This window comes from Nyctereutes procyonoides, unplaced genomic scaffold (assembly GCF_905146905.1).
Source record: "Nyctereutes procyonoides isolate TBG_1078 unplaced genomic scaffold, NYPRO_anot_genome, whole genome shotgun sequence".
NCBI classification, from domain to species: Eukaryota; Metazoa; Chordata; class Mammalia; order Carnivora; family Canidae; genus Nyctereutes; species Nyctereutes procyonoides.
The window spans coordinates 83,646,395-83,674,261 of record NW_026575146.1 but is presented as its reverse complement, the minus strand read 5'-3'; the positions used below and the strand labels follow the sequence as shown (position 1 = coordinate 83,674,261).

General features: G+C 41.0%; 1 protein-coding gene across 1 annotated transcript; it reads left to right on the top strand.

The window, feature by feature from the left end:
• The first annotated feature begins 9,471 nt into the window (after positions 1-9,471).
• Positions 9,472-27,292, top strand: LOC129500146 (zinc finger protein 30-like). Its single transcript, XM_055310269.1, is given in 2 exon segments — positions 9,472-9,481; positions 26,077-27,292. Coding segments are annotated over 2 exon segments (936 nt in total). The 3' UTR covers positions 27,003-27,292.
• Positions 27,293-27,867: the final 575 nt, after the last annotated feature.

Here is a 27,867-nt window from a genome sequence, read left to right as displayed (position 1 = left end):
CAGTGGAATATTTTAGTGCAATTGTGCTAAATAGGAAATTCAAGCAGGGTGATAATTCTAGTGGTTAAGGTAAGGCAAACTTATTCTCTGTATCATATTTTGTTTTTGGTGTTTTTTTTCTGTATCATATTTTGTAATTCCCCTAAGATTACAGGGATTACAACATTTAAATTTAGTAGCCCCATCTATAGCTGGGTTTTAACCCCCCATTTTTTTTGAGAGAGCGCGTGAGAGCAGGGTGGAGGGTGCAGAGAGAAAGAGAGAGAGAATCTCAAGCAGACTCCCGACTGAACATAGAGCCCAGTGCGGGGCTGGATCTCATGACCCTGAGATCATGACCTGGGCTGAAATCAGGAGTCAGACACTTAACCAACTGAGCCACTCAGGTGCCCCTAAACCCCAAATATTGATGAAGCCCCCATGAAGTTTTGCTAATGAGTACATTATAGCAGATGTGAAAGTTAACTCAGAACCTAAGTTGTGGAGGTACAAAACCAATCATCTCCCTTTAACCTTTTTTTTTTTGTATAAATTATTTTTAGTGCATTTTGGATTTCCAATTGAATCTAATCATGGACTTTTGTTTCAACTTAATTATATACAATCAACCCGCAATAGGCAACAGATCCATCTTAATTAGAAATATAATTGACATGGGTATGACTTGAGCCTAATATATATTTAAAAAAGAATCCAAAGAAGAAAAACACGATGTATGTGCAGATGACTTATTGTATTATATATTACTTGAGCTTCAAATAATTGGAAACTCTTGAGATATCTGGCTCTTAAGAGAAAAATAAGTAAAATGTTATTTTATTATAAAACAAAATAATTTGTAAACACCCAAATTTCCTAATTATGGTGACTGAGTTAAATTGAGTAGTGCTTACTTTATTAAATTGGATGAAATTAAATTGCAAACATTTGACCTCTTTTGACTTAGACAATGGCAATTTCATGTGGCTCAAACTAAAAGTTTGTGAAAAAAGCATAAGGCTACAGTCTATATTATACCATCACCTCAGTGAGAAAGTGTGATGTGATTTTATGTAAGTTTGTGAACAAAGGCAAGAGGTAGGAAAGACCAAAATGGAGATGTCAGCTGTTTGGTTCAATTAGAAAAAAATGCACTTGTCCCGTTATGTATATTTTTCTCCATTTAAAAAGATGTATCATAAACATAACTGCTATTAGGAAAAGGATTAACATTCTGATTTATATTTCATTTATGTGGGCTACATAGGTTATTGTGTGTTTTCCCTACTCAAATCCTTTTTGGCATTAGGATAAGGTGAAGGAAAGACTCTCTTAAAGTTTATAGAACTATAGACATTAGGAGAGAAAGCAGAGAACATAGTCGAGAGGACGTATTGGAGGAAAAATAAAGTGCATATCTGATAACCAAATTGATGGATTGTCTTAAAAACTGGCTAGACACTGAGGCAGGGGCAGGTGTCGTCCTGATTCCTGAGAATAAGGCATGAATAACAGCCTGTCACCTTATGTCACAAACATGAAACCATGTCAACTACACTCTCCACTCTTGCCTGAGGGAATAAACCCAGATGTTCCAAGGGTTGAGTCATGTAGCCTAAATCATGTAGCCTGAATCATCCCCTGGGTAATTGGTCTATCTTTAGTTTATGAAACCTCCTGCATGTGCTGTTTAAAAAAAAAAAAGTAATCTGGGAAGCCCGGGTGGCTCAGTGGTTGAGCATTTGCCTTTGGCTCAGGGCGTGATCCTGGAGTCCTGGGATCGAGTCCCACATTGGCTCCCTGCATGGAGCCTGCTTCTGTCTCTGCCTCTCTCTCTCTCTCTCTCTCTGTGTGTGTGTGTGTGTGTGTCTTTCATGAAAAAATAAATAAATCTTAAAAAAATCTGTCAAATGGTATAAAAATGTGCATTTATGTAAAGTTAAAATATAAATACTACCTATGAAGCTGCTTGCTGAGACAGGAGTCACTGTATTTTATGTTTTGACATAGATCACCAGTGACTCTGCAAAGGGTCCTCTTTCAGCTTTATCCCATGACAGGAAGGTATGCAGGACCCTTGTGGTGCTAATGCTAATAGTAACAGTTCTATAACAGCACTGTGGTGCACCAGGCCCTGCTTTTCATGTCACCTGCCATGAAATAAATAATAGTCATTTCCCATTAAGCCATTGGACTTTTAATTGAACTCGAGTTGATATTGAAAAGCCTTTAAGGGTGTAAAGCAGAGTGCTGGGCTCCACCAGAATCTGATTTAGTAGGTCTGGGGTGGAGCCCAGGAACTTGGATTTCTTACAAGTTGCTAGGTGATGCAGATGCCTCTGATTCAGATACCACACTTTAAGGACCCCCTTGCTACTACTGCACTGACAGCCTGGAGTCAGGTATTGTCTTTACATGTGGGTCCCTATTGGCTGGAAAGGCTTGCCCAGGTCCACATAGCCTGAGAGGACTGAGACTCGGTGTGGAGACTGTGACCACCCCAAACCCTCAGGACTCATGTGTCCAAGACACAGGTCACCTAGTGGAGATTTGTTGGCCAGGCGTGGCCCACAAAGCCACGGAAATCTGGGTGTGGCCCTTTAAGAAGAAGCACTGTCCCCATCCCTGGAATCTGGAGACAGTGTTTCCCAGCCGCCCTGGTGGTGGTGCCTGTTGGCCTTTCCCAGGACTAGACGCTTTCTCCTAGCTTGGCAGGAATCCACACAAACACTGCATCACTCAGGCAGCCTGGGCGGCTCAGTGGTTGAACTGTCTGCTTTCTGTTCAGGTCATGATCCTGGGGTCCTGGGATCTAGTCCTGCATCAGGTTCCTGGCAGGGAGCCTGCTTCTCCCTCTGCCTATGTCTCTGACTCTCTCTGTGTGTCTCTCATGAACAAATAAATAAAATCTTAAAAAAAAAAAGAAAAAGAAAAAACGACATCACTGGATATCCTATGTGACATGGGCCATTGGGCCAATCACAGCCCAGATGGGATGCGTCTGCAATAAGAGTCCCATCACCACGCCCTTGTGCAAACAGTGCTGCCTCAAGGACATCTTTGCCTTTCTGAGATTGTGTCCCTGACAGTAGGACTGGACAGATGTCCTCCGGGCCCTGGGTGTGGCACCCTGTCCCTTGTGTGCATTTCACTTGGGGGTCACTGAGACTGGCAATCCGTGGAGGTCCCACCCCACCCAGAGCTGGGAGGAAGAGGTCTAGCGAGGCCGCAGACACCCCCTCCCCATTCGCCCACCTCTCATTGCCTCACTCTGCCCACATCGTCCCTCACCTTCTCAGACTCCCACTTAGAGGGCATGTGTGGTGTCTGGGACTCTTCCCCTCTCCCTGTTCCTGTCAAATAAAAACAAATCCAGACTTCAATAAAGAGAGATTATTCAAAAATACTATTGCAATAGAGAGAACTCTGATCTCAGACATCTGCAAGCATTTCAATTACAGAAAAAGGCTGCCTTGGTTTTTTTTAATAGCGAGTGATAAGCAAAAGCAGAAACTTTTTTTTTTGGAGTTCAATTTGCCAACATATAGCATAACACCCAGTGCTCATCCCGCCAAGTGCCCCCCTCAGTGCCCATCACCCAGTCACCCCCACCCCCCCCACCTCCCTTTCTACCACCTTGTGTTTGTTTTCCAGAGTTAGGAGTCTCTCATGTTCTGTCTCCCTTTCTGATATTTCCCACTCATATTTTCTCCTTTCCCCTTTATTCCCTTTCACTATTTTTTATATTCCCCAAATGAATGAGACCATATAATGTTTGTCCTTCTCCGATTGACTTACTTCACTCAGCATAATACCCTCCAGTTCCATCCACGTTGAAGCAAATGGTGGGTATTTGTCGTTTCTAATGGCAGAGGAATATTCCATTGTATACAGAAACCACATCTTCTTTATCCATTCATCTTTCGATGGGCACCGAGGCTCCTTCCACAGTTTGGCTATTGTGGACATGGCTGCTAGAAACATCGGGGTGCAGGTGTCCTGGCATTTCATTGCATCTGAATCTTTGGGGTAAATCCCTAACAGCGCAATTGCTGGGTCGTAGGGCAGGTCTATTTTTAACTCTTTGAGGAACCTCCACACAGTTTTCCAGAGTGGCTGCACCAGTTCACATTCCCACCAACAGTGGAAGAGGGTTCCCTTTTCTCCGCATCCTCTCCAACATTTGTGGTTTCCTGCCTTGTTAATTTTCCCCATTCTCACTGGGGTGAGGTGGCATCTCATTGTGGTTTTGATTTATATTTCCCTGATGGCAAGTGATGCAGAGCATTTTCTCATGTAAAAGCAGAAACTTTTAAGGGGAAGTTGGACCAGCAAGAGGAAGCATGATCACTGCCAGTTTGATAGGAAAGTTGTCTTGCTCTCCTCAGCCAATTCTCCGGATAAGCTGATGGAGAGGAGGGGGGTCATGTGCTGCCCTTTAGTGCTTGTTCAAAGCTTGGGGACCCAGAAGGACATGACCCATAGGACCAGCCAAGAGAGTCCTTGGCTTCACATCGGTTAGAAATCAAACAGGACCCAAAGTGAAGGCTGTTGTGAGACAACAGCGGACAGTGTCTGGGAGACTCAGAAAGGAAAGGAGAATGAGCCTGGTTGCTTAGGGTTAGGGATTTATATTGGAAAGAGTTCTGTGTGTTTCTTTGGGAATCCAGGTAGGGTTGGGTCAAAGGCAAGTGTCCAGTGAACAGTAGGCGTTAGTGCGTAAGTTACGGAAGGTTGGGGTGTTGATACCAGTGTCAACTGAGGTTTGTTTGAAGCTAGTGTCCTGGAACATGTATGGGATCTGGTTCTTCTTAGATGTTATTAGGTGTTTGGCGTCTAGGACAAAACTCAGAGAATGGCTTTCTTCCTCCTTGAAGTGGGAACATATCTTCTTTGGCTTATTCAGAGGCAAATATGGAACACGAGTAAATGGGGCCTAATAGAAAAAATAGCAGAGGTCGATCCTTCCTAAAACAGAGTTCCTTCAGCTTCCCTATCTCAAGACAAAGGGGAGAGGAGAAGCCTGACTAGAGTTTGGTCCAAATAAAGCAGAAGATAAGAAACTGGGCAACCGAAAACACTTAGTGGGTTTGGAGATCCTGGAAGGATCCCATCACTTCTGCCCAGGGGCCTGAATCTAGGGGGTTTATGGAAGGGTTTCTATTTCTGATTCTAACCTTAAGTAAATCCCCTCACTGCCTTTAGATGCCATTTCCTTTGGTCTGGAAAGGAAATCATGACAGGTCCTTCTGGGTTGTGGCGACCTGATGAAAACAGGTGTGTGATGTGTGTCCCCTGTGTCCAGGGCATCCCAATCCCAGGGAGCAAGGCCCTGCATGCTTTTTCAAGGAGACAGCTTTTCTGAGGGCTCATCTTTGGGACAATCGTGGAGCCTTCTTGGACTGGGAGAATAGGGAAAACCCGCAAGAACATAGGTGGGGAGAGCAGCATCTTTAGCATTGTTGCTTCTCTGCTAGGGCACGAGGGCCCCTGGGCAGTCTGGAAGTCGGGAAGTTCACTGGATTTATCTTTGTAGTTGCCATTTGTTCATGGTAAGTGTAGATGGTTTTCTATTGACAGAGAATCTACATTTATTATAAGACATTTATTTACATTTGAAAAGGGAGCCTTTTAGAATACTCAGTAATGATAGTGTGTAGGAGTGTTGTGTCCCTTAGGGTGTAAACATGCAATAGGACCTGGGTTCTTCTCTAGCGTGTCCTGTGGACACTCTTATTCTCTAACATGTAGTCCTGTTGACATTCATTATAGCCATGATCATTGTCAGGACCTTTCCTTTCTATTCATTTATTTCCATTTGGCTCCCTCACTTCAGCCCTGCCTTGTGCTAGCATCCCATCCTAAAGACATCTTGCCCAGTTATCCCATGTAAGTCACCCCAAATCTCTTTAATCTCTTTACTTCTATTTGGTTGTCTTCAGAACTAATATCATCCTCATTTAGTTCCTTTTTGTGGATCTGCCTTTAGCCCTGGAACATGAGCTACCCTTCACCACTCTGTCCCCAAGATTAGAACAGACTGGGCCTACCCCAGCCAGTGTTCACTAAGTGGATGAAGAATGCATGATGCTGCTTGTGTGGAAACCAGTTTCACAAGTTGATATTGCCTCTGTGATTTAATGCCATTTTCCCTGAGAAAAAGGTATAACTTATGATGACATCCAATGTGTTTCAAAGTGTTTAAAAATGGCAGACGTAAGGGTACCTGGGGGGCTCAGTCAGTTAAGCATCCAATTCTTGATTTCAGCTCAGGTCATGATCTCAGGGTAGTGAGATCCAGTTCAGCAATGGGCTTAAAGGGGAGTCGGCTTGAGATTCTCTTCCTCTCCCTCTACCCCTTCCCTGCTCATTCTCTCTCTCAAAAAAAAAAAAAAATAAATCGGGGATCCCTGGGTGGCTCAGCGGTTTAGCGCCTGCCTTTGGCCCAGGGCGTGATGCTGGAGACCCGGGATCGAGTCCCACGTCTGCCTCCCCGCATGGAGCCTGCTTCTCCCTCTGCCTGTGTCTCTGCCTCTCTATCATGAATGAATGAATGAATGAATGAATGAATGAATGAATGAATGAATAAATAAATAAATAAAAAATAAATAAAATACTTAAACAAAATAAATAATTTTTTTAAGAGAGAGAAGAGCAGATGTGACTTTTTTAAAAAAAGATTTTATTTATTTATTCATGAGAGAGAGAGAGAGAGAGAGAGAGGTACGGGAGAAGCAGGCTCCATGCAAGAAGCTGGACACAGGACTCGATCTCAGGACTCCAGGATGATACCCCAGGCGGAAGGCAGATGCTCAACCATTGACCCACCCAGCTGCCCCTAAATAAATAAATCTTAAAAGATGACCAGATCTGCAAGTCGAAGTGAATTTTGACTGTATTCAGGTTTACAACTACGTTAAAATGAAAAGAAAAGAAAAAGATAAGATAGGAATGTCACAAAGCCTACAGATCGTTCAGACAAGAATTATTGGAAGAGGAAGAAGAAAGAGTAGAAATATCCTGATGTATGACACAGAAAAAAACATTTCTTTTAAATATATATATGTTTATATTTTTACTTGTGTTTCATGTCACTTTTTTAAAAAAGGAAACAGAACAATTGTAAGTCAGTATAACTATCAGTTTTCTTTATTTCTCTTTTTGTAAAAAAATTTAAACTAAAAAAAGTATATGTATGTTTAATAGTCCTTCAGTACTTACATTCTCCTTTTTAAGGTTCTTGCATTCACGTATCTTAACACACAGTAACAGAACGTACACTATTATTTATTTTATTTGTTTTTTATTTTTTTATTTTTTGAACGTACACAATTTAAACATCTCGTAAGAAGCTGCCGTGTCAGGGGATGGAAACATTTTCCTCAAACGTGTTTGTCTTCCTATTATTAGTTGCCACTATTAGCTCTACCTAATGACATTTCTGTAATAGAAAACGAAACCCTACAGAAAGAAATACTTCCAAACACCCATTTTCCCCTATTTTTATGTGAAAGTAGTAACACAACCGAGGAATGTCACTACTGTGGCCTGGGGACGGCTGGTTCGGTCAGTGCCCCCCGGGTGGCTCCCTGCTCTGGGGCTTCAGGGGCCCCCAAGCCCGCCTCGCCCAGTAGGGTCAGGTACTCACTCGCCTCGCGCCCCATCACACTCGCCCAGCCCTAAAGCTGGCGGAAGCGGGTCGGGGCGTCCCTTCAGCCACGCCTGCGCCTGCGTAATCCCAGGCCCGACGGGAACTCCCAGAAGTCTTCGGGCGCGGAAGGGGCGGTCCGTGGGCCGCGTAGGTTCTACGGTTTTACAGCCCCGGACTACATTTCCCACAGGCAACTGCGACGAGGCCGACTCAGCCTTGGGACTACATTTCCCAAAGGCCACCGGGGCAACGGGGACCTCTGCCTTTCCCCGCCAACTGTTTTTCGTGACTGTGGGCGCGGCTGCGGACCTGGAAGCCGGAGGAGACAGTCCCCCGTCAGCCTCCAGGGGAGGGCTCTGCGGCCTCAGGCCCGCCCACGGGGCGGCGCGGACTCCGGCGGAGGAAGGCAGTGAGTGCGGGGCGTGGGCGGGGCGCGCGCGTGCGCGGGAGCAGCGGGGATGCGGGGCGGTGATGGTGCGGCCCGGGCGACGGGGCTGCGGGGGCGACGCGGGTGGCCGACTGCCGCTGCGAGTTCCTGCGCGTTCTTGCGCGTTCCTGCGCCTTTCCCCGCGCAGCCAACCGGCCTGCGCGAGACTGACGGTCCCCGGGGGGAGGAGGTCGGAAGTGGAGCCTTTGAACGGGAGCTTCCGAGCGGGAAGGCCGGGAACTGACCTGGGGACGGGCCTGTTAGCGCCTTGAGTTCCTCCCGGAGAAGCTCGCGAGAGGACTGGCTGGGACATGCCCCGGCGTGACCTCCCCCCCCCCCCCCCGAGAGCGCACCCTGGTGGGGGACCTCGGGGTGGGGGTGGGGCGCTCTTCACAAGTTTGGGAAGCGCGGCCGCCCCAGAGCGCGGACCGCAGACACCCGCCTTGCTCTCCCTTCCCTCTGCGTGGGCGCTGCGGTCGCGGTGGTTCTGGCCTGCAGGGTGTTTTCTTTTTTTTAAAGATTTTATTTATTTATTCATGAGAGACACACCCAGAGAGGCAGAGACACAGGCAGAGGGAGAAGGAGAAGCAGGCTCCACGCAGGGAGCCCGACGTGGGACTCGATCCCGGGACCCCAGGATCACGCCCCGGGCCGAAGGCGGCGCTGAGCCCTGCAGCGTGGTTTTCTGAGTCACTCCGAACCCCAGCACACAAAGGACAGCTGTCGCCGCACAGGTCTCCTCTCCAGTTGTGGTAGTCTCCAAAAGAAAAACCCAGAAGACGGGAAATATCTAAAAGTTGCGTATCTAAAAGTTACGATTTAGGCGGGTCTGGTGTTTCCTTTTCGTTCACTGAATTGTTTCAGCAGGACGTGTGTTTTCCTTTGCACAAAGTACTCCACGTAACTGTGACCTACTCTGCATCTTTCCAGGGAATGATGGGGTCCTTACAGATGGAGTCCCTCTCATCCCCCCCCCCCTTTTTTTACCCAATATTCTCATTACCGTTTTAGTTGTTATTTCTCGCTGCTGATTACAAATCATTTAAATAAAAAAAATTAAAAAAAAAAACCAAAACAAATCATTTAAATCTTATTCTGTAATCCCTTTTCTTTTTCTTTCTTTCTTTTTTTTTTTTGTGATCCCTTTTCTAAGAATTTCGATGATGTGTTGTGGGAACACAACTCCTGATGTTTGTTCTCGGGCTGTATTTTAGCCTTTGATGGAGTAAAAAGATGAGCGTTAATATTTGGTTGGCGTACTGGATGCTGCTATACTAGATAATTCACCTTCTCCTGAGGCTTCATTGTCAGGTCTAGCAGGATTGGCATGATTGGCTTAATAATTTCGGTGGCATATAACAGTCGTCTTCTACGGGAAGCTTTTAGAAGTGGGAACGCGATTGTAGGTTTGAACATGTCGCTAGGTCTGTGTCCTGTACACAGTTTTTCCTTTTTTAATTTTTAAATTTCATGTTATTTGTTAGGCCTTGTTTCAGATTTGACAGCAGAGTTTGTTTACACATGTCGTTGAACAGTGAGGGGCAGTATTACCACACTGCTGTTGAAGAATAGGAGTTCTGAGTCTTAAATATCTCGCCTTGAATCCGGGCTTTGCCACTACTAAATGTTTACAATCTACATACTCTGCACATTCCCTTTTTGATTTTATTTTAAATTTTAGTTAAATTCAATTAACATATAATGTACTATTGGTTTCAGAGGCAGAGGTCAGTGATTCATTAGTCTTACATGACACCCAGTGCTCATTACATCCCATGCCTTCCTTTAATGTTCATCAGCCAATTACCTTGTCCCCCCATCTGCCTCCCCACCAGTGACACTCCGTTTCCTGTAATTAAGAGTCTTTTATAGTTTGTCTCTCTCTCTGATTTTGTCTTATTTTTTTCCTCTTCCCCCATGATCCTGTTTCTTAAATTCCACATATGAGTGAGATCATATGATAATTGTTTTTCTCTGATTGATTTGTTTCACATAGTATAATACCCTCTAGTCCATCCACATTGTTGCAAATGGCAAGATTTCAAATTTTTTGGCTGAGTAGTAGTCCATTGTGTATATATATCTTCTTTAACCATTCATCTGGCAATGGGCTTCTGGGCTCTTTCCATAGTTTGGTTATTGTGGACATATCTGCTATAAGCATGGGGTTGCAGGTGCCCCTTTGGATCACTACATTTGTGTCTTTGGGAGTAAATACCTAGTAGTACAATTGCTTGGTCGTAGGGGTAGCTCTATTTTCAATGTTTTGAAGAGCCTCTATACTGTTTTCCAGAGTGGCTGCACCAGCTTGCATTCCCATGTGCAGACCCAGGGTTCCTTTCTCTGCATCCTCACCAGCATCTGTTGTTTTCTGACCTATTGATTTTAGCAGTTCTGACTGGTGTGAGGTGGTATCTCATTGTGGTTTTGATTTGTATTTCCCAGATGTCAAGTGATGTTGAACATTTTTTTCATGAGTCTGTTGGCCTTGTGTAGGTGTTCTTTGGAGAAATGCCTGTTCACGTCTTCTGCCTACTACTTGACTGGATTATTTGTTCTTTTGGTGTGAAGTTTGAGTAGTTCTTTATAGATTTTTTGGATACAAGCCCCTATCTGATGTGTCATTTGCAAATATCTTCTCCTATTCTGTAGGTTGCCTTTTGGTTTTGTTGATTATTTCCTTACTCTGCACACTCCTTTTTCTAATTTTTTAAATGGGGGTAGCAATAGTTTTTGCTTCATCGGGATAAAATAAGGATAAAGTATTAGTGTATGTAAAGTCTCTTAAAACAAGGTCTGAACATAATGAGTGCTCAGGAAGTATTAACTGTTCATTTGGTGATGCCGGGTCATTCCTTTCAGAGTTCAGTAGCAATAGAAATAAGCTTAAGTTGTTAAAAACAAATTCTTTTTTTTTAAACAAATTATTAAACTGAAGACTTCCAAGTGACCACAAACCACTTATAATTGCATACAGAGTTATAGTTTTTATGTGTATTTTTCTATAGAGAAACGTTGTGACTTATTCAATTAACAAAGGTGGTATATATAATAAAAATATTTAAAACCGTTGGTGGCAAGCAAGACTTTAATAGTTGGGAATGATCTTGCACAAAATTAGAGTTCAATATTGTATAAAGGTTAAGTACCTCAGTCTACATTCATGTGATGGAATATTATGCAACTAATCAAAATATGTTTATAAAAGATCAGTCACAAGAAAAAAAATGTATGAAGTAGTTTTAAACTACGTACACAGTTATGGATGGTGGTATTCAGGAAAATCTTAAATTATATATGAATATTGGGCAGGCCCGGTGGCTCAGCGGTTTAGTGCTGCCTTCAGTCCAGAGCCTGATCTTGGAGACCTGGAATCGAGTCCCGCATCAGGCTCCCTGTATGGAGCCTGCTTCTCCCTCTGCCTGTGTCTCTGCCTCTCCCTCTCTCTCTCTCTCTGTCTCTCATGAATAAATAGATAAAATCTTTTAAAAAATTATATATGAATCTCACTTGCTATTGTATGGTTTTATAAGATATTTTGCAAGGATGGGTATATATTTTAATTAGTTAGTGAAGGAGAAGAGGTATTTGGCCACATTTATGGAGTATTCCTTGTGTACCCAAGGCTGTTCTCTCATCTTTGCATTCATATTCTCATTCAGTCTGCGGTGGCCACTTAACCTGAATTATGTCTTTCAGAAAAGAGTCTTGGTTTGACTAGATCTAATTATATTGGTAAGCTACAACTAAAGATGTCCAAGTACTGCTTTTCCCTAATGATGCTTTTTTTTTTAAGATTTATTTATTTATTTTTATTTATGATAGAGAGAGAGAAAGAGGCAGAGACACAGGAGGAGGGAGAAGCAGGCTCCATGCCGGGAGCCCGACGTGGGACTCAATCCTAGGACTCCAGGATCGCCCCCTGGGCCAAAGGCAGGCGCCAAACCGCTGAGCCACCCAGGGATTCCCCCCCAATGATGCTTTTTGATCTTGGTTTTATTAATGGCCAAAATGTATCTGCTACCAATAACTGTTTTAATATTGTAAAATTATGGTAAAAATCTTCATATTAAGTTCTGAAGGTCTGATCCTTGGGTGGCTCAGCCGTTTGGTGCCTGCCTTTGGCCCAGGGCGTGATCCTGGAGTCCCGGGATCGAGTCCCATGTCGGGCTCCCTGCATGGAGTCTACTTCTCCCTCTGCCTGTGTCTCTGCCTCTCTCTCTCTCTCTCTGTCTGTCTCTCATGAATAAATAAATCTTTTTTTAAAAAATAAATAAAAAATAAATTCTGAAGGTAGAATTAGTTCAGACTTGTCCTCTCCTCCAAAAAATCAATAATCTAAAGAATTGATGGAAAAAGTTAAAATTAAAAAAAGAAAAAAGTTACCCATAACTCTAACTATTAGACTGTGTGATAATATATATATATCTGCCCCTGGTTCCTACTAATATTTGGTCTTTGACCTGGGTTCCTGACACAGAGCTCCTAAAATCCTTGTGATTTTCCTGAGTAATAGGAGTGTCTGACACAGAGCTCCTAAATCTCTTAGAATTTCCTGGATGATAGGAGCATCTTTTGTTCTAAAGAGGTGACTCAGGTTCTTGGATGGCGCTTGGTGACTAGGAAGACCAAACCATGATTAGAAGCTTGAACCTTCAGCTCTAGCTCCCATTCTTGGGGCAGGGGCAGGAGAGAGGGACTGGAAAATGAGTTGATAAGCAATCTTGCCTACATGGTGAAACCTTCATAAGAATCTCTAAAGTACAGGTTCTAGAGAACTTCCATAACTCCTCAGAAGCTCCTGCGCTTAGAACTCTTCTAGACCTTGCCCTATGTATGTCTTCATCTGGCTGCTCAGCTGTATACTTTATCATATCCCTTAACGTATAATAAACTGATAAACTTAAGTGTTTCCCTGAGTTGTATGAGCTGTTCTAGCAAATTTTTGAACCTGAGGAGGGAGTTGTGGGAACCTCAATTTATAGCCATTTGGTTGGAAGTACAGGTGACAACCTGGGACTTGTGATTGGTATCTGAAATGGGGCAGTCTTCTACTGAGCCCTTAACTTATGGGATTTGATGCCAGCTCCAGGTAGATAGTGTCAAAGCTTAGAGCTGAATTGAATTATAGGGCATCCACCTGGTGTCAGAGAATTGTTTGTGGGTTTTTTTTTTTTTAATGCATGTTTGGTGTCAGAAGCACTATGAGTATGCGAGTAGAGGAAACCAATGCATGTGTCCTAAACACAGACATAATATTAATATTTTGGTGTGCACTCCCTTCCCCCCATTTTTGTTAGCAGATATACAGGATTTTATTGTATCTGCAGAATAGAATCACACTAATTGATTAAAGTAGCAAAGATTCCTCAACTCCTAGATTTAAAAAGGGAATCTATAGGACTCATTATTCTCTGCATGCAGCAGGAAGAAGAGGGGAGCACCAATGATCCTCTTGTTTGAAAAACCTTGTCAGTTTACACCTTTGGGGATTATAGCAATGTCATAAAAAATGATGGGTGCAGATAAAAGGACTTCCAAGGATCTCTTGTACAAATTACTCTTCCAGTGACAAATTTATATAAGAAAAGACAAGATGATAACAGTTATAAACATGTGCACTGATCTCCAAGTTGCACAGAAAGAACAGGATTCAACCTTTTTTTTTCAACCTTTTTTTAAAATAAGATTTTATTTATTCATGAGGGATACAGAGAGAGAGAGAGACAGGCAGAGACACACAGGCAGAGGGAGAAGCAGGCTCCATGCAGGGAGCCCGATGTGGAACTTGATCCTGGGGCTCCAGGATCACGTCCTGGGCTGAAGGCGGCACTAAGCTGCTGAGCCACCCTGGCTGCCCAGATTCAACCTTTGTTATTTCAGTTTTGCATCGTATTACAGAATGGTGCCTCTCTTTAATTTCTATACAGAAGGGAAATATAAATGTCAGAGACTCTTTCCTGCTATTTTTTAAAAGAAGAGTTGCATTCTTAAGGAATGATTTTAAAATGGACAGAAGACCTGAATAAGCATTTTTCCAAACAAGACATACAGGTGGCTAATGACACATGAAAAGATGCTCAGTATCACTTATCATCCGGACAATGCAAATCAAAACCACAGTGAGATATAACCTCACACTGTTAGAATGGCTATTATCAAAGAGACAAGAAATAAGTATTGGTGAACATGTAGAGAAAAAGGGAATCCTCACGCACTGTTGGTAGGAATGCAGACTGGTGTAGCCATTGTGGAAAGGTATGGAGGTTTCTCAAAAAGGTAAAAATAGAACTACCTTAAAATTCAGCAATTCCACTTTCGGTATTTACCCAAAGAAAACAAAAGCACAAATTTGAAAAGATAGCTGCACCCCTATGTTCATTGTAGCATTATTTACAATAGCTAACATATGGAAGCATCCATCAATAGATGAATGGATAAAGAAGATGTAGCACATATATCCATACAGTAGAATATAATTCATCCATGAAAAAGAATAAAATCTTGCCATTTGTGACAACATGGACTGACCTATAGGATATTATGCCAGGTAAAATAAGTCAGAGGAAGACAAATACCATATGATTTCACTTATATGTTGAATATGAAAACCAAAACAATCGAGCAAACAAAACAAACAGACTCAAAAATACAGAGAATAAATTGGCGGTGGCCAGAGGGGAGGGGGATGGGATGGGCAAAATGAGTGAGAGGGATTAAAAGGTACAACCTCCAGTAAAATAAGCAAGTCACAGAGATATGAAGTACAGCATAGGGATTATAGTCAATGATATGCTAATAACTTTGGTGGCAGGTGATAATAGATTTATTGGGATGATGGTTTCATAATGTGTATATATGTCAAGTCACTGTGTTGTACACCTGAAACTGAAAATATAACTATTCTTCAATAATAAAAGTTCCAACTAAAAAAAAAGAGAGAAAGAGAGAATATAGGAATGTAGGCAGGAGAATCTGTTCAAAGTAGAACTATACAGGCCATTATTAGATCCAGCTCAGCCTCCCCAAAATGAAGGCCAAGCCAGGAAACTTCCTGCTGAACTGTCTAATTCTGGCTTCACTGAAGAAGCGCTGTTCTGTATCCAGCTGTGTGCAGCTTGGTTCACTGGGGTTTGGATTTATCCAGAATCCCTCTGTTCTCCAAAATTTTATGTGAGGGTAGTTATAGTATAATTTGGAAGCTGAAATGGGGGAACAGGAAGATTTATTGGCTGCAGTTATTGGGAACACTAAACCTACCTTTTCTTCTCTCAACTCTGGATTTTCTAGAGTTTGAGCTTCTCTGGTAGCGGGACCCCCAGGAAGACAGTTCTTACATTTCTAAAAGCATGGCCCGTGTAAGTTGTTCTTCCTTGAAATATTGGGATTTTTAGACTACGTAGATATTGTCGTTAAGCACCATCTCGATACCTGCTTGATTCCTCCTGTTTGAAACAGTGCCAAACAATTACTGCTTTGTTATGAGGTCTCCCTTTCTAATTGGTGTTCATTATTTTACATGTATTGCCTTATGGATTCTCAGAGCAACATTGTGAGACGTTTTTCAAATTGCTATCAGTATTTTATATTTGAGGAAACTAAGGTTTGGGATGATTAACAAATTTTTCTAATTACAGAGCTTGTTCTTAGAACTAGAATTTAGATAGAGTCTGGCTTATCTTTAATCATCACTGTGCCAGGGACGCCTGAGTGGCTCAGTGGTTCAGCGTCTATGTTTGGCTCAGGGCGTGATCCTGGGGTCCAGGGATTGAGTCCCACATTGGGCCTCCTTGCATGGAGCCTGCTTCTCCCTCTGCCTGCGTCTCTGCCTCTCTCTCTCATGAATAAATAAATAAAAAATCTGAAAAAAAAAGACATCTTAAAAAAATCATCACTGTGCTATTCTGCATTTGTATATTCCCCTTTTAGCAGAAATATATTAATTTAAACAAATAGGTACAAAGTTCTTAATTGATGGATTTTTAAAAAAAGATATTATTTATTTATTAATAAGAGACACAGAGAAAGAGAGAGAGGCAGAGACACAGCAGAGGGAGAAGCAGGTTCCACGCAGGGAGCCCAATGGAACTCGATCCCGGGTCTCCGGGATCACACCCTGGGCTGAAGGCGGCACTAAACCGCTGAGCCACCTGGGCTGCCCAATTGATGGATTTTATATAACTCTTTATTTTTAAATAATTCCTAAGCAGAAAACTTGTGAGAATAATACAGAACATACATGTAACCTTTACTTAGAGCATGATAGTATTTTATATATTGCTTTTTGTCATTTCTCATTTTGACCCTTTTCCTTGAAATGACTTTACTGTAAATGTTTCAGTGTGTATTTCTTTTTTCTCTTTTCTTTTATTTCATTTATTTTAGACAGATAGAGAGAGAGCACACCAGCAGGAGGATGGGCAGAAGGAGAGGGAGAGAGAGAATCCCAAGCAGACTCCCCACTGAGTGCAGAGCCAGACACAGGCTCTATCTCACGACCCTGAAATCATGACCTGAGCCGAAGACAAGAGCCAGATTCCTAACCAACTGAGCCACTAGGCACTCCTCAGTGTGTATTTCTTGAGAACAAGTTCATTCTCCTTATAGCTGTGGCATGATTATCAAAATCAAACTTTGATATATGGGCACCTGAGTGGCTCTGTCAGTTAAGTGTCTGCCTTTGATGCAGGTGGTGATCCCAGGGCCTTGGAATTAAGCTCCACATTGGGCTCCCTGCTCAGCAGTGAGCCTGCTTCTCCCTCTCCTTGCCCCCCACCCATGTGCTCTCTCTTGCTATCTTGCTCAGTCAAATCTTTCTTAAAAAAAAAAAAAAACCAAAAAACTTTGATAAAATAACCTTTGTTTAATTTACAGACTTTTTAAAAAAAAGATTTTATTTATTTATTCATGACAGACAGAGAGAGAGAGGCAGAGACACAGGCAGAGGGAGAAACAGGCTCCACACAAAGCGCCCGATGGGGGACTCGATCCCAGGACTCCAGGATCACTCCCTGAGCCAAAGACAGATGGTGAACTGCTGAGCCACCCAGGTGTCCCTATCTATAGACTTTAATCAACTGTTATCAATTGTCTCAATGATATCCTTTATAGAAAAAATATAAAATTCAACCCAGCATTCAAGACAAAATGGTGAATTTCATTTAGCAGTCTTTTTATTTTAATCTCCTTTAATTTGAAAGAACTCTTTGGTCTCTCTTTGCCTTTTATGACCTTGGCGTTTTTGATGAGTATGTCTCTTTTGCAGATTGTTCCTCAGTTTGAACAATGTTTCACTTATTTGTACAGCATGACCCAGGTATTCTTACTGTATTCAGTTAGTTGTAATTTTCTACTATCATTTTGATATTAAAATTGTTTCATATTTGGCTAATGGGAGCCTCTTCTTGGTAGCCTCTGTGTCCTTTTTTACTTAGAAAAACACATAATGGAATCTGGTCTTAATATGTGAGCTAGAATATGTAATTAAATGGCATTCACAACTTAGTAAAGAGCAACTCTAGTAGGGTATGGAGATGAAAGTGAGGGCAAGAGATGTAGATGCTGGAATCTGCTGAGGAGAGATGGCCCAAAAATGGCTGGGAAGGAGAAATGTCCTGGAAGAAAATGGAGCATCCTAGCAGGGAAGAGAAGGCAGGAAGAAAGAGATATATGTGTGTACTTTTTGATAAAATGAAGGTCTTTTGCAACATTTCAGATACAGTTCTATGGTTGAAAGTCCTATAATTAGGAACAAGCACTAATTCTTTTTCATTTAAAAAACAAAAAAAAAGGGATCCCTGGGTGGCGCAGCGGTTTGGCGCCTGCCTTTGGCCCGGGGCGCGATCCTGGAGACCCGGGATCGAATCCCACGTCGGGCTCCCGGTGCATGGAGCCTGCTTCTCTCTCTGCCTGTGTCTCCGCCTCTCTCTCTCTCTCTCTCTCTCTGTGACTATCATAAATAAATAAAAAAAAATTTTAAAAAGAAAAAAACAAACAAACAAACAAAAAAAACAAAACAAAAAAAATTGGGGATCCCTGGGTGGTGCAGCAGTTTGACGCCTGCCTTTGGCCCAGGGCATGATCCTGGAGACCCGGGATCGAATCCCACGTCAGGCTCCCGGTGCATGGAGCCTGCTTCTCCCTCTGCCTATGTCTCTGCCTCTCTCTCTCTCTCTCTCTCTGTATGACTATCATAAATAAATAAAAATTTAAAAAAAAAAACAAAAAAAATTAGCTTCTTTTTTAAAAAGTTGATGTAAGTTCTGATAGAAAATGTTCACACTTGATGGGAAGGGGGAAAAAGGAGAGAGGGAAACAAACCATAAAAGACTCTTAACTGTAGAGAACAAACAGGGTTGATGAAAGGTGGGTGGGGGATGGGCTAGATGGGTGATGGGGATTAAGGACACTTGTGATGAGCACTGGGTGCTGTATGTGATGAATCACTGAATTCTACTTCAGAAACCAATATTGCACTGTATGTTGACTAAGTAAAATTTAAATTAAAAAAAGTTCATGTTTGGGGATCCCTGGGTGGCGCAGCAGTTTGGCGCCTGCCTTTGGCTCAGGGCGCGATCCTGGAGACCCGGGATCGAATCCCGTATCGGGCTCCCGGTGTATGGAGCCTGCTTCTCCCTCTGCCTATGTCTCTGCCTCTCTCTCTCTCTCTCTCTGTGACTATCATAAATAAATAAAAAAAATTAAAAAAAGTTCATCTTTGAAATATATAATTTTTTCAGACTATTATATTTTATGTTATATTTAAATTTTTTATTTAGTTTCAATTCTGTGTTATACAGTTAGGTGGGCTCCCACCTATTTTTTTTAAAGATTTTTATTTATTTATTCATGGGAGACAGAGAGGCAGAGACCTAGGCAGAGGGAGAATCAGGTTCCCTGCAGGGGTCAATCCTAAGACCCTGGGATCATGACCCAAGCCAAAGGCAGATGCCCAACAGCTGAGCCACCCAGGTACTCCTCCCACCTATTTTTTATTGAAATTGACATTAACTCTCTACTTATTCCTACAATTATTCAGCATTTGCTTAGAGTTGATTTTAATCAGTTTAATCAGAAATGGAAATTACATGAAGAAAAGTTTAACACCTATTTCAAAGCTCTTTTCTTTATTATATACTTACCTTTGTGTATTAGTTTTTGCCATAATAAATCACCATAAACTTGTAAACTAGTTTTGCTGTAACAAATTACCACAAATTTGGTGGCTTCAGGCAATGGAAATCGACTGCCTCATAATTCTCAAAGCCAGAAGTTTGAACTCAAGAAGTCAAGGGCATCTGAAGGTTCCAGCGGAGGATCCTTTTTTTGTCTCTTTGTAGCTTCTGGTGTTTGCTGATAGTCTAGGCATTCTTTGACTTACAGCTACATCACACCTATCTCTGCCTCCGTGGTCACAGTGTGTTCTCTTTGTGTCTCTTTCTTTGTGTCCTCTTCTTTCAGCTAAGGACACCAGTCATTTTAGATTTAGTGTTCACACTAACCCAAAATGACCTCATATTAGTTAATACAAAACCCTATTTCCTCACAGTCAGACGGAGGAGGAAACACTATTTAACCCTATACACTTTGCATCTAATCTACTTACGTTACTTTGAGGATTTTTTTGTTTTGCTTTTTTAAATAAATCATATTGTTTTTAATGGTATATCTCCATACATTACATAGGGTTCTACTGAGTCCTTTTATAGAACTAAAAAAATGGGATACCAGTCATCTATTTTTCCTTTAAGAATAAAAAAATAATGTTCCCTTGGGAAATTTTTCTATTTTTAATCTTCTGAAAAGCTATTTTATCATTACATCAATTATATCCTAGAATGCCAAAAAGGATTAAAATGAGAAAGTGGAAGAATGCTGGCATTGCCCAGAAAGATGATACAGTAGTAAAATAAGTCATTAATACATTGTCTTTTAGTTTTCTCAATGTGTTGCTCAAAGGATTGCATCCATCATCTTTTTATTTTTTTTTATTTTATTTTTTTAAAATGTTTTTATTTATGATAGTAACACAGAGAGAGAGAGAGAGAGAGAAGCAGAGAGAAGCAGGCTCCATGTGCTGGGAGCCCGACGTGGGATTCGATCCCGGGTCTCCAGGATCGCGCCCTGGGCCAAAGGCAGGCGCCAAACCTCTGCGCCACCCAGGGATCCCCATCTTTTTTATTTTAAAGATTTTATTTATTCACGAGAGACACACAGAGAGAGAGAGGCAGAGGGAGAAACGGGCAGAGGGAGAAGCAGGCTCCATGCAGGGAGCCCGATGTGGGACTTGATCCCAGGTTTCCAGGATCACGGGTCTCCAGGATCACGCCCTGGACTGAAGGCAGTGCTAGACCGCTGAGCCACCCGGGCTGCCCCATCCATCATCTTATTTATTTATTTATTTATTTATTTATTTATTTATTTATTTATTTATCTATCTATCTATCTATCTATCTATCTATCTATCTATCTATCTATTTGAGAGAGAGAGAGGGAGTGAGGGCTGGGGACAGAGGGAGAGGGAGAGAGAATTTAAAATGTATCTTAGTATGGACATTAGTATGGAGATATACCATTCTTAAAAGTCTGTTTTGTTTTGCTTTGTTTGTATTTTGCCAGCTGAATTAAAAAGCACACAAGTTGATAGAGTAATGTTGCAATCCTTAAAACCATCACATAGATTCACTGATTTTTAATATTTTGCTACTTTGTTCTGTATCTGTATAAAAAGTTTTGCTGTACCATTTAAGTAAGTTACACAGATTATAACATTTATCCCTAAATACTTAAGAATATATTAAGAATAAGAACATTCACGGGATGCCTGGGTGGCTCAGCGGTTGAGCGTCTGCCTTTGGCTCAGGGTGTGATCCTGGAGTCCCAGGATCGAGTCCCGCATCGGGCTCCATGCATGGAGTCTGCTTCTCCTTCTGCCTGTGTCTCTGCCTCTCTCTCTCTCTGTTTCTAAAACATTATTCGTTATAACCATAAAAAGAAAATCATTTTTTTAACCTGCAATGCCTATAAGAGGACCATCTTAGGCTCAAATGAATATTCAGACTAAGACTTGCCTTTGGTGATCCTGGCTTTGACTATTCGGAATATGACACATACCAAGAATATCAGCATGTTAGGTCTATGTTCAAAATATATTATGAGTGTTACACTTTCTCAGCACTTTCCATCATTAACATTCTAATCCAAACCACCACCATCCCCAGTTTGCACTACAGAATTGGCCTCCTGGTGGCTTTTTCTATTTTCTCAGTCCATAGGCAACTTGTCTTTCAGTGGTCTTTTTTAACATAAGCAATATCAGTAAGAGAGTACACTACTTACCATTTTGTGATCTAGAACAGCCCTGTCCAATAGAAATGTAATACAAGTCACATATGTAATTTAGAATCTCCTAGTGGTGAATTTTAAAAGAAAATGGTAATATTAATAATGCATTTTGTTTATTTCAATATATCCCAAATATGGTCAGTTTTTATGTACGATCACTATAAAATTACTAATAGATCATTTACATTTCTCTTTGCTCAGCGCCTTCAAAACCTGGTATGCATGTTACATTCACAGCACATCTCAATTTAGTCTAGTAACATAACTAGTGGCTCCCATACTGGACAGGCTGCTCTAGAGCTCTGCTTCCTTTCACTTTGTACTCATCTTCTGATTTCTTTGACATTTATGAAATGCCTTTCTTTGTCACTTTGCTTATCTTTGCCATAATGGGTAGAAGATGAAAAATTTTGAATTCTTAACTGTGTTCAATAAAAGCTAATTTTTTTTAAGGCACAAAATTGATGTCTGCAAACTTCTTTGAGGCCTTAAAGGATGATGGATGGGAAAAAAAAAAAAGGATGATGGATGGGAGAGCCAGGTAGCTCAGTCAGTTAAGCGTCTGACTCTTGATTTCAATTCAGGTCCTGATCTCAGGGTTATGGGATTGAGCCCTGTGTTGGGTCCCTCTCTCAGCAAGGAGTCTACTTAGTATTCTCTCTCCCTCTTCCTCTGCCCCCAGCATCCCCTCTCTCTCTTTAAAATAAATAATTTGGGATCCCTGGGTGGCACAGCGGTTTAGCGCCTGCCTTTGGCCCAGGGCGTGATCCTGGAGACCCAGGATCGAATCCCATGTCAGGCTCCCGGTGCATGGAGCCTGCTTCTCCCTCTGCCTGTGACTCTGCTTCTCTCTCTATCTGTGTGACTATCATAAATAAATTAAAAAAAAATTTAAAAAAAATAAAATAAATAATTTTTAAAAGATTTTATTTATTTATTCATGAGAGACAGAGAGAGAGAGAGGCAGAGACACAGGCAGAGGGAGAAGCAGGCTCCATGCAGGGTACCTGATATGGGACTCGATCCCAGGTCTTCAGGATCACCCCCTGGGCTGAAGGCGGTGCCAAACCACTGAGCCACCTGGGCTGCCCATAAATAAATTAAAAAAAAATGATGGATGCAATCCTTTGAGCAACACATTGAGAAAACTGAAGAGCAATGTAATGACTTATATTACTACTGTATCATCTTTCTGAGTGATGCCAGCATTCTTCCACTTTCTTATTTTAATCTTTCCTTTTTGCATACTAGGATATAATTGATGTAATGATAAAGTAGCTTTTCAGAAGATAAAACAGAAAAATGTCCCAAGGGAACATTATTCCTTTATCCTTAAAGGAAAAAATAGATGACTTGTATCACATTGTATATCTTATTTCTATAAAAGGATTCAGTAGAACCCTGTGTAACTGTAAGGTAGAATGAGATTTATTCTATTTTGAAAATAAGTGAATTTTCCTCTTTGGAAGATCTTTAATAAAGAATAAAAGTCAGAAAATATTAATCCTTACAAATAGTTAGAACTGCTTTAAAAAGAAAACCCTCAGTAACTAAAACTTAATCCCATGGGCCCTGATAGTTCATGGAATGCTAAGATAGGTCCTAGGAAGTATGTTTTTCTCAATTTTATGTAACCCAAGGAATTATGTTGGTTTTACTTCTTGGATTCTTCCACCACATTTTTGATCATTTTTCAGCCTTACTTGGAGGATAGAACATATCTTCTTGGGAGCAAAATTATCCAAATGGACACAGCTGTTGGGTGTATCATGATTGTGTGTATATGAAAGTCACTTCAACCTCTGAAAGTGTTGTATTTTCGTATTCTTTTATTTGGAAGATTATTTGACCAGTTGATAAGAAAATGGCAGCATTACAGCACTTGGGACTAGATTATACATTTGAATACCGCAGAGTAGACAATACTAAGAAAAGTATTATGATCAGGATTTCTAATCTGCTTCTAGGCCAGAATCAAAGACTACTACTCAGATTTAGCCAAAAGAACAAATTCCATACCTAATCCAAAGAGCCCACAGAGCCCAATATGGAGGAATTTATCCTAATTACCTAACTTGGTGATTTCTTGCTTGTTTCCTGGATAATTTTAGTGATCTTAAAGATCTCAGAGAGGTCTTTAAAGATGTGAGTACATTTTTGTAAGAGTCATCTCTCTCTCTTGTTGGCCAGTATATTTTCTAAACAGAATCTGTTTTGTACTAGTGCCTATGCAATTTCTTGGAAAAGAGTTCTATACCTTTGTGACATTGTCTAGATCTAGTGTTACTGGGCCATAGTGCTGTATAATTTTCCCCATTTTGAGGTCTTCTGGTGTAGTGTGACATGAAAAGCCATGAGGGCAGAAGAACGCAGTTGAAAATTATCCTTTAATAGTGGTTGGAAGTTTTTTTGACAACAATCAACACCCAGATTTTCCTCTTCTTTGAATCAAATGATCTAAATATCTCTCTTTTTTTCTGAGAATTGGGAGGTTGATAGGCCAAAATGGTCTTAAGAGATAACAGAAATCATCCTAAAGGCAGATAGTTAAGTTAAATAACATGTCTGATTCAATTTTCTGTTGACTTTTGTGTGCAAATTCAGTACTAATCTTTGAGGGCCATCCCAGTGGTCTGGTTCCAGTCAAAATGCCTGTATGGCTTATCACATTGTATGGAAATGTTTTTAAAAGGTCAACATTTTTGTCTGGAATACATCACAGGAGGTGATGTGTATTTTATCAGAAAACACATAGTATCTGGTTGCACTCATCATTAAGGTTGATCACTGGAGGAGTCTTGGATGGCTCAGTTTGTTAAGCAGCCAACTCTTCATTTCAGCTCTGGTCATGATCTCAGGATCCTGAGATTGAGTCCTGAGATTGAGCCCTGCATTGGGCTCTGCACTCAGCTGGGAGTGTGCTTGAGGGTTTTCTCTCTCCTTCTCCTTCTGCTCCTCCCCCCACTCACATGGATGTGTGTACTCATGCTTCTTGCTCTCTCTCTCTCTCTCTCTCTCTCTGTGTGTGTGTGTGTGTGTAAAATAAATAAATCTAAAAAAAAGAAAAAAAGATTGACCACTGGATTAGAGTGATAATAGTCTATAGTCACAGTAGTTAATTTTTCCCCTTGTGACTAAACAGTAATCTGTGTGGTTTTATTTTATTATCAATAAATAGTCATTTCTTTAGGAACCTGTCATGTTGTTAATCCTCATCAGAATAAAAAAAATCATTATTTGTAGGAAGATACTTTGTTACTATTATTTCTTGTGTAAATAAACTAGTAATTTTAGTTGTCTTGAAACATAGTTCCAATAAAAGAGAAAGAGAAATTACTTGAATCTTTACTAGTAGTTAAATACTTTTCCTAAATAGGAGATTATCCAACAACAAAGATTAAAACTTAATTTTTTCTGTTCCCTTGCAAGAATTAATATGGATTCATCTTTTATCCATCCATTAGCACTTGTTCAGAATGTGTAAATCAAAATAATCATTTGTGTGTTCCTTTTGTCATTGTATTTGCCATACGGAGCTCCATATTAAGTCTCTCCTGTTTCTTGGAGAAATCTATGAATCTTGGAAACTTACCTGACTTTTTGGCAAAGATATCTAAGGTTCCTCCTTCCCTGCCTCATTTCAGAAATTGTTTATTTCTTCAGGGATTATCTATTTCATACTAATCGGTTATCAGTGAATTATTTGTATGATACTGTCTTTTAATTATATCCTAATTCTTTTGTCTAGGGATTTGTCCTTTTTTTCCCCTTATAATCTATTTCTGCTATGTGCTAGAAGAGTTATATAGTTCAGTGCTGAATGAAATAGGGGTTGGGCCTGCTTTTAGAGAGTGTGTTAGTTTTCTATTGCTTTGTAACAAATGACCACAAATTTTGTAGCTTAAGACTACAGTAATTTATCATCACATAGTTCTATACATTAGTTCACAGGATGGTAAATCGTAGTATCAGCTGTGACTGCAGTTCTTTAGGGCATGGAGTCTTCTTTGAAGCTCACTGGTTACTGGTAGAATTTATTTCCTTCTCACACTTTCCATGTGGCCCCCTCTGTCTTCTGGCTAGCAACCAGCAAGTCTTGTCCTTCTCACACTTTGATGGTCTCTGACTCCCCTCTGCCCTTAGCCAGGAGAAAGCTCTGCTTTTTTAAATAATATATTTTATTTTATCTTATTTTATTATTATGATTATTTTTAAAGATTTTACTTATTTATTCATGAAAGACACAGAGGCAGAGACACAGGCAGAGGGAGAAGCAGGCTCCTTGCAAGAAGCCCATTGCAGAACTTGATCCCTGGATCCTGGGATCATGTCCTGAGCTGAAGGTAGACACTCAACCACTGAGCCACCCAGGCATCCCCTTCTTTCAGATTTTCAACTGAAGGATGATGAGACAGTCAGCTCTAAAGAAGTACCCACAATTGAGAAGTGTACATCTTTTGGTCTACATCAGAGAATTCTTAATAGAGAGCAATCATGTGAATGTCAGGAATATGGGAAGACTTTTTGTCAAGGCTCAAACCCTGTTCAACATGGGAGAACACATTCTAGTGAAAAACCCTGCAAACGTAAAGAATGTGGAAAGAACTTTAGGAATAGACATCGACTCCCTGAGCATCAGAGACTTCATATTGGTGAGAAACCTTATAAACGTAAGGCATATGGGAAGGCCTTTACTATACCATTTTGTGCTTTGTTCAACATCAGAGAATTCACACTTTTGAGAAACTCTATGAATATAAAGAATGTGGGAAGGCTTTTATTAGAGGCTCAACCCTTGTTAAACATCAGAGAATTCATACTGTTGAGAAATCCTGTGAATGTAAGGAATGTGGGAAAGCCTTTACTGTATATGGACAACTTACTCCACATCAGAGCATTCATACTGATGAGAAACCTTTTGAATGTAAGGAATGTGGAAAGGCCTCTCGACTTAGTTCATTTCTTAATGCACATCAGAGAATTCATGCAGGGATAAAGCCCTGTGAATGCAAGGAATGTGGGAAAGCCTTTAGTCATACCTCATATACTGTTCAACATGAAAGACTTCATTCAGGTGAGAAATCCTATTAGTGTAAGGAGTGTGGCAAGGCCTTTAGTACTGGCTTGTACCTTGTTCAGCACCAGAGGATTCATACTGGTGAGAAACCCTATGAATCTAAGGAATGTGAGAAGGCCTTTAGAATACATGTACATCCTACACAACCTCAGAAAATTTACATTGATGTGAAACCATATAAATTCAAGGAATGTGGAAAAACTTATAGTCATGCCTCATACTTTGTACAACATGGAAGAATTCATCCTGGTGAGAAACCCTATGAATGTAAGGGATGTGGAAAGGCCTTTACCCTGTATGGACAACTTATTGGACATCAGAATGTTCATACTGGTGAGAAATCCTTTGAATGTAAGGAATGTGGCAAGACCTTTAGACTTAATTCATTCCTTACTGAACATAAGAGGATACACACTGGTGAGAAACCCATTAAATGTAAAAAATGCAGGAAGGCCTTTATATACAGTCCAGCCCTAAAAGTACATCAGAGAAACCATATGGGTGTAGATTTACTAAGAGTTTAAGGAATTTGGGAAGTCCTTTATGGATGACTCCAACACTGCTCAGGATTACAGAATTTATGCTAATGAGAAACTTGGATGTAAAAAATCTTGGTATGCCTTTAGAAAATATTCTCATATTAGAGAATTCATAATGGAATTCAGAAAACATGGGGCATCTGGGGGGTTCAGTGGTTGAGCGTCTGCCTTTGGCTCAGGTCATGATCCTGGAGACCCCGGATCGAGTCCCATGTTGGGCTCCCTGCATGGGGCCTGCTTCTCCCTCTGCCTGTGTCTCTGTGCCTCTCTCTCTCTCTCTCTGTCTCTCATTAATAAATAAGTAAAATATTTTTTAAAAAGTACATTGTGTCTATAGTTTTCCATTGGAAATTTGAGGAAATATTTTTGGTATCCAAAACTTATTACCCCGTTAAGTAAATAAGTTACTGACATCACTGATAAATGACTGAAGTTCCAACAAATTTCTTTGCTGTTTCATTATATTCTTGTTAATGAAAATAGAAATATCAACATTTATTTCAACAATAGGCAAAAGATATGAATGTAAATTTTACCAAAGATATGTGGGTGGTAAATAACATTTTTAAAATGTTCAATTGAGATCATGAGTCGTTAGATAAATGCAAGGTAAAGCCACAATGAGATTCTACAACTACCTGCCTGTTAAACTTTTTTTTAAATTTATTTATGATAGTCACACAGAGAGAGAGAGAGAGGCAGAGACATAGGCAGAGGGAGAAGCAGGCTCCATGCACCGGGAGCCCGACGTGGGATTCGATCCCGAGTCTCCAGGATTGCGCCCTGGGCCAAAGGCAGGCGCCAAACCGCTGCGCCACCCAGGGATCCCCTACCTGCCTGTTAAAATGGC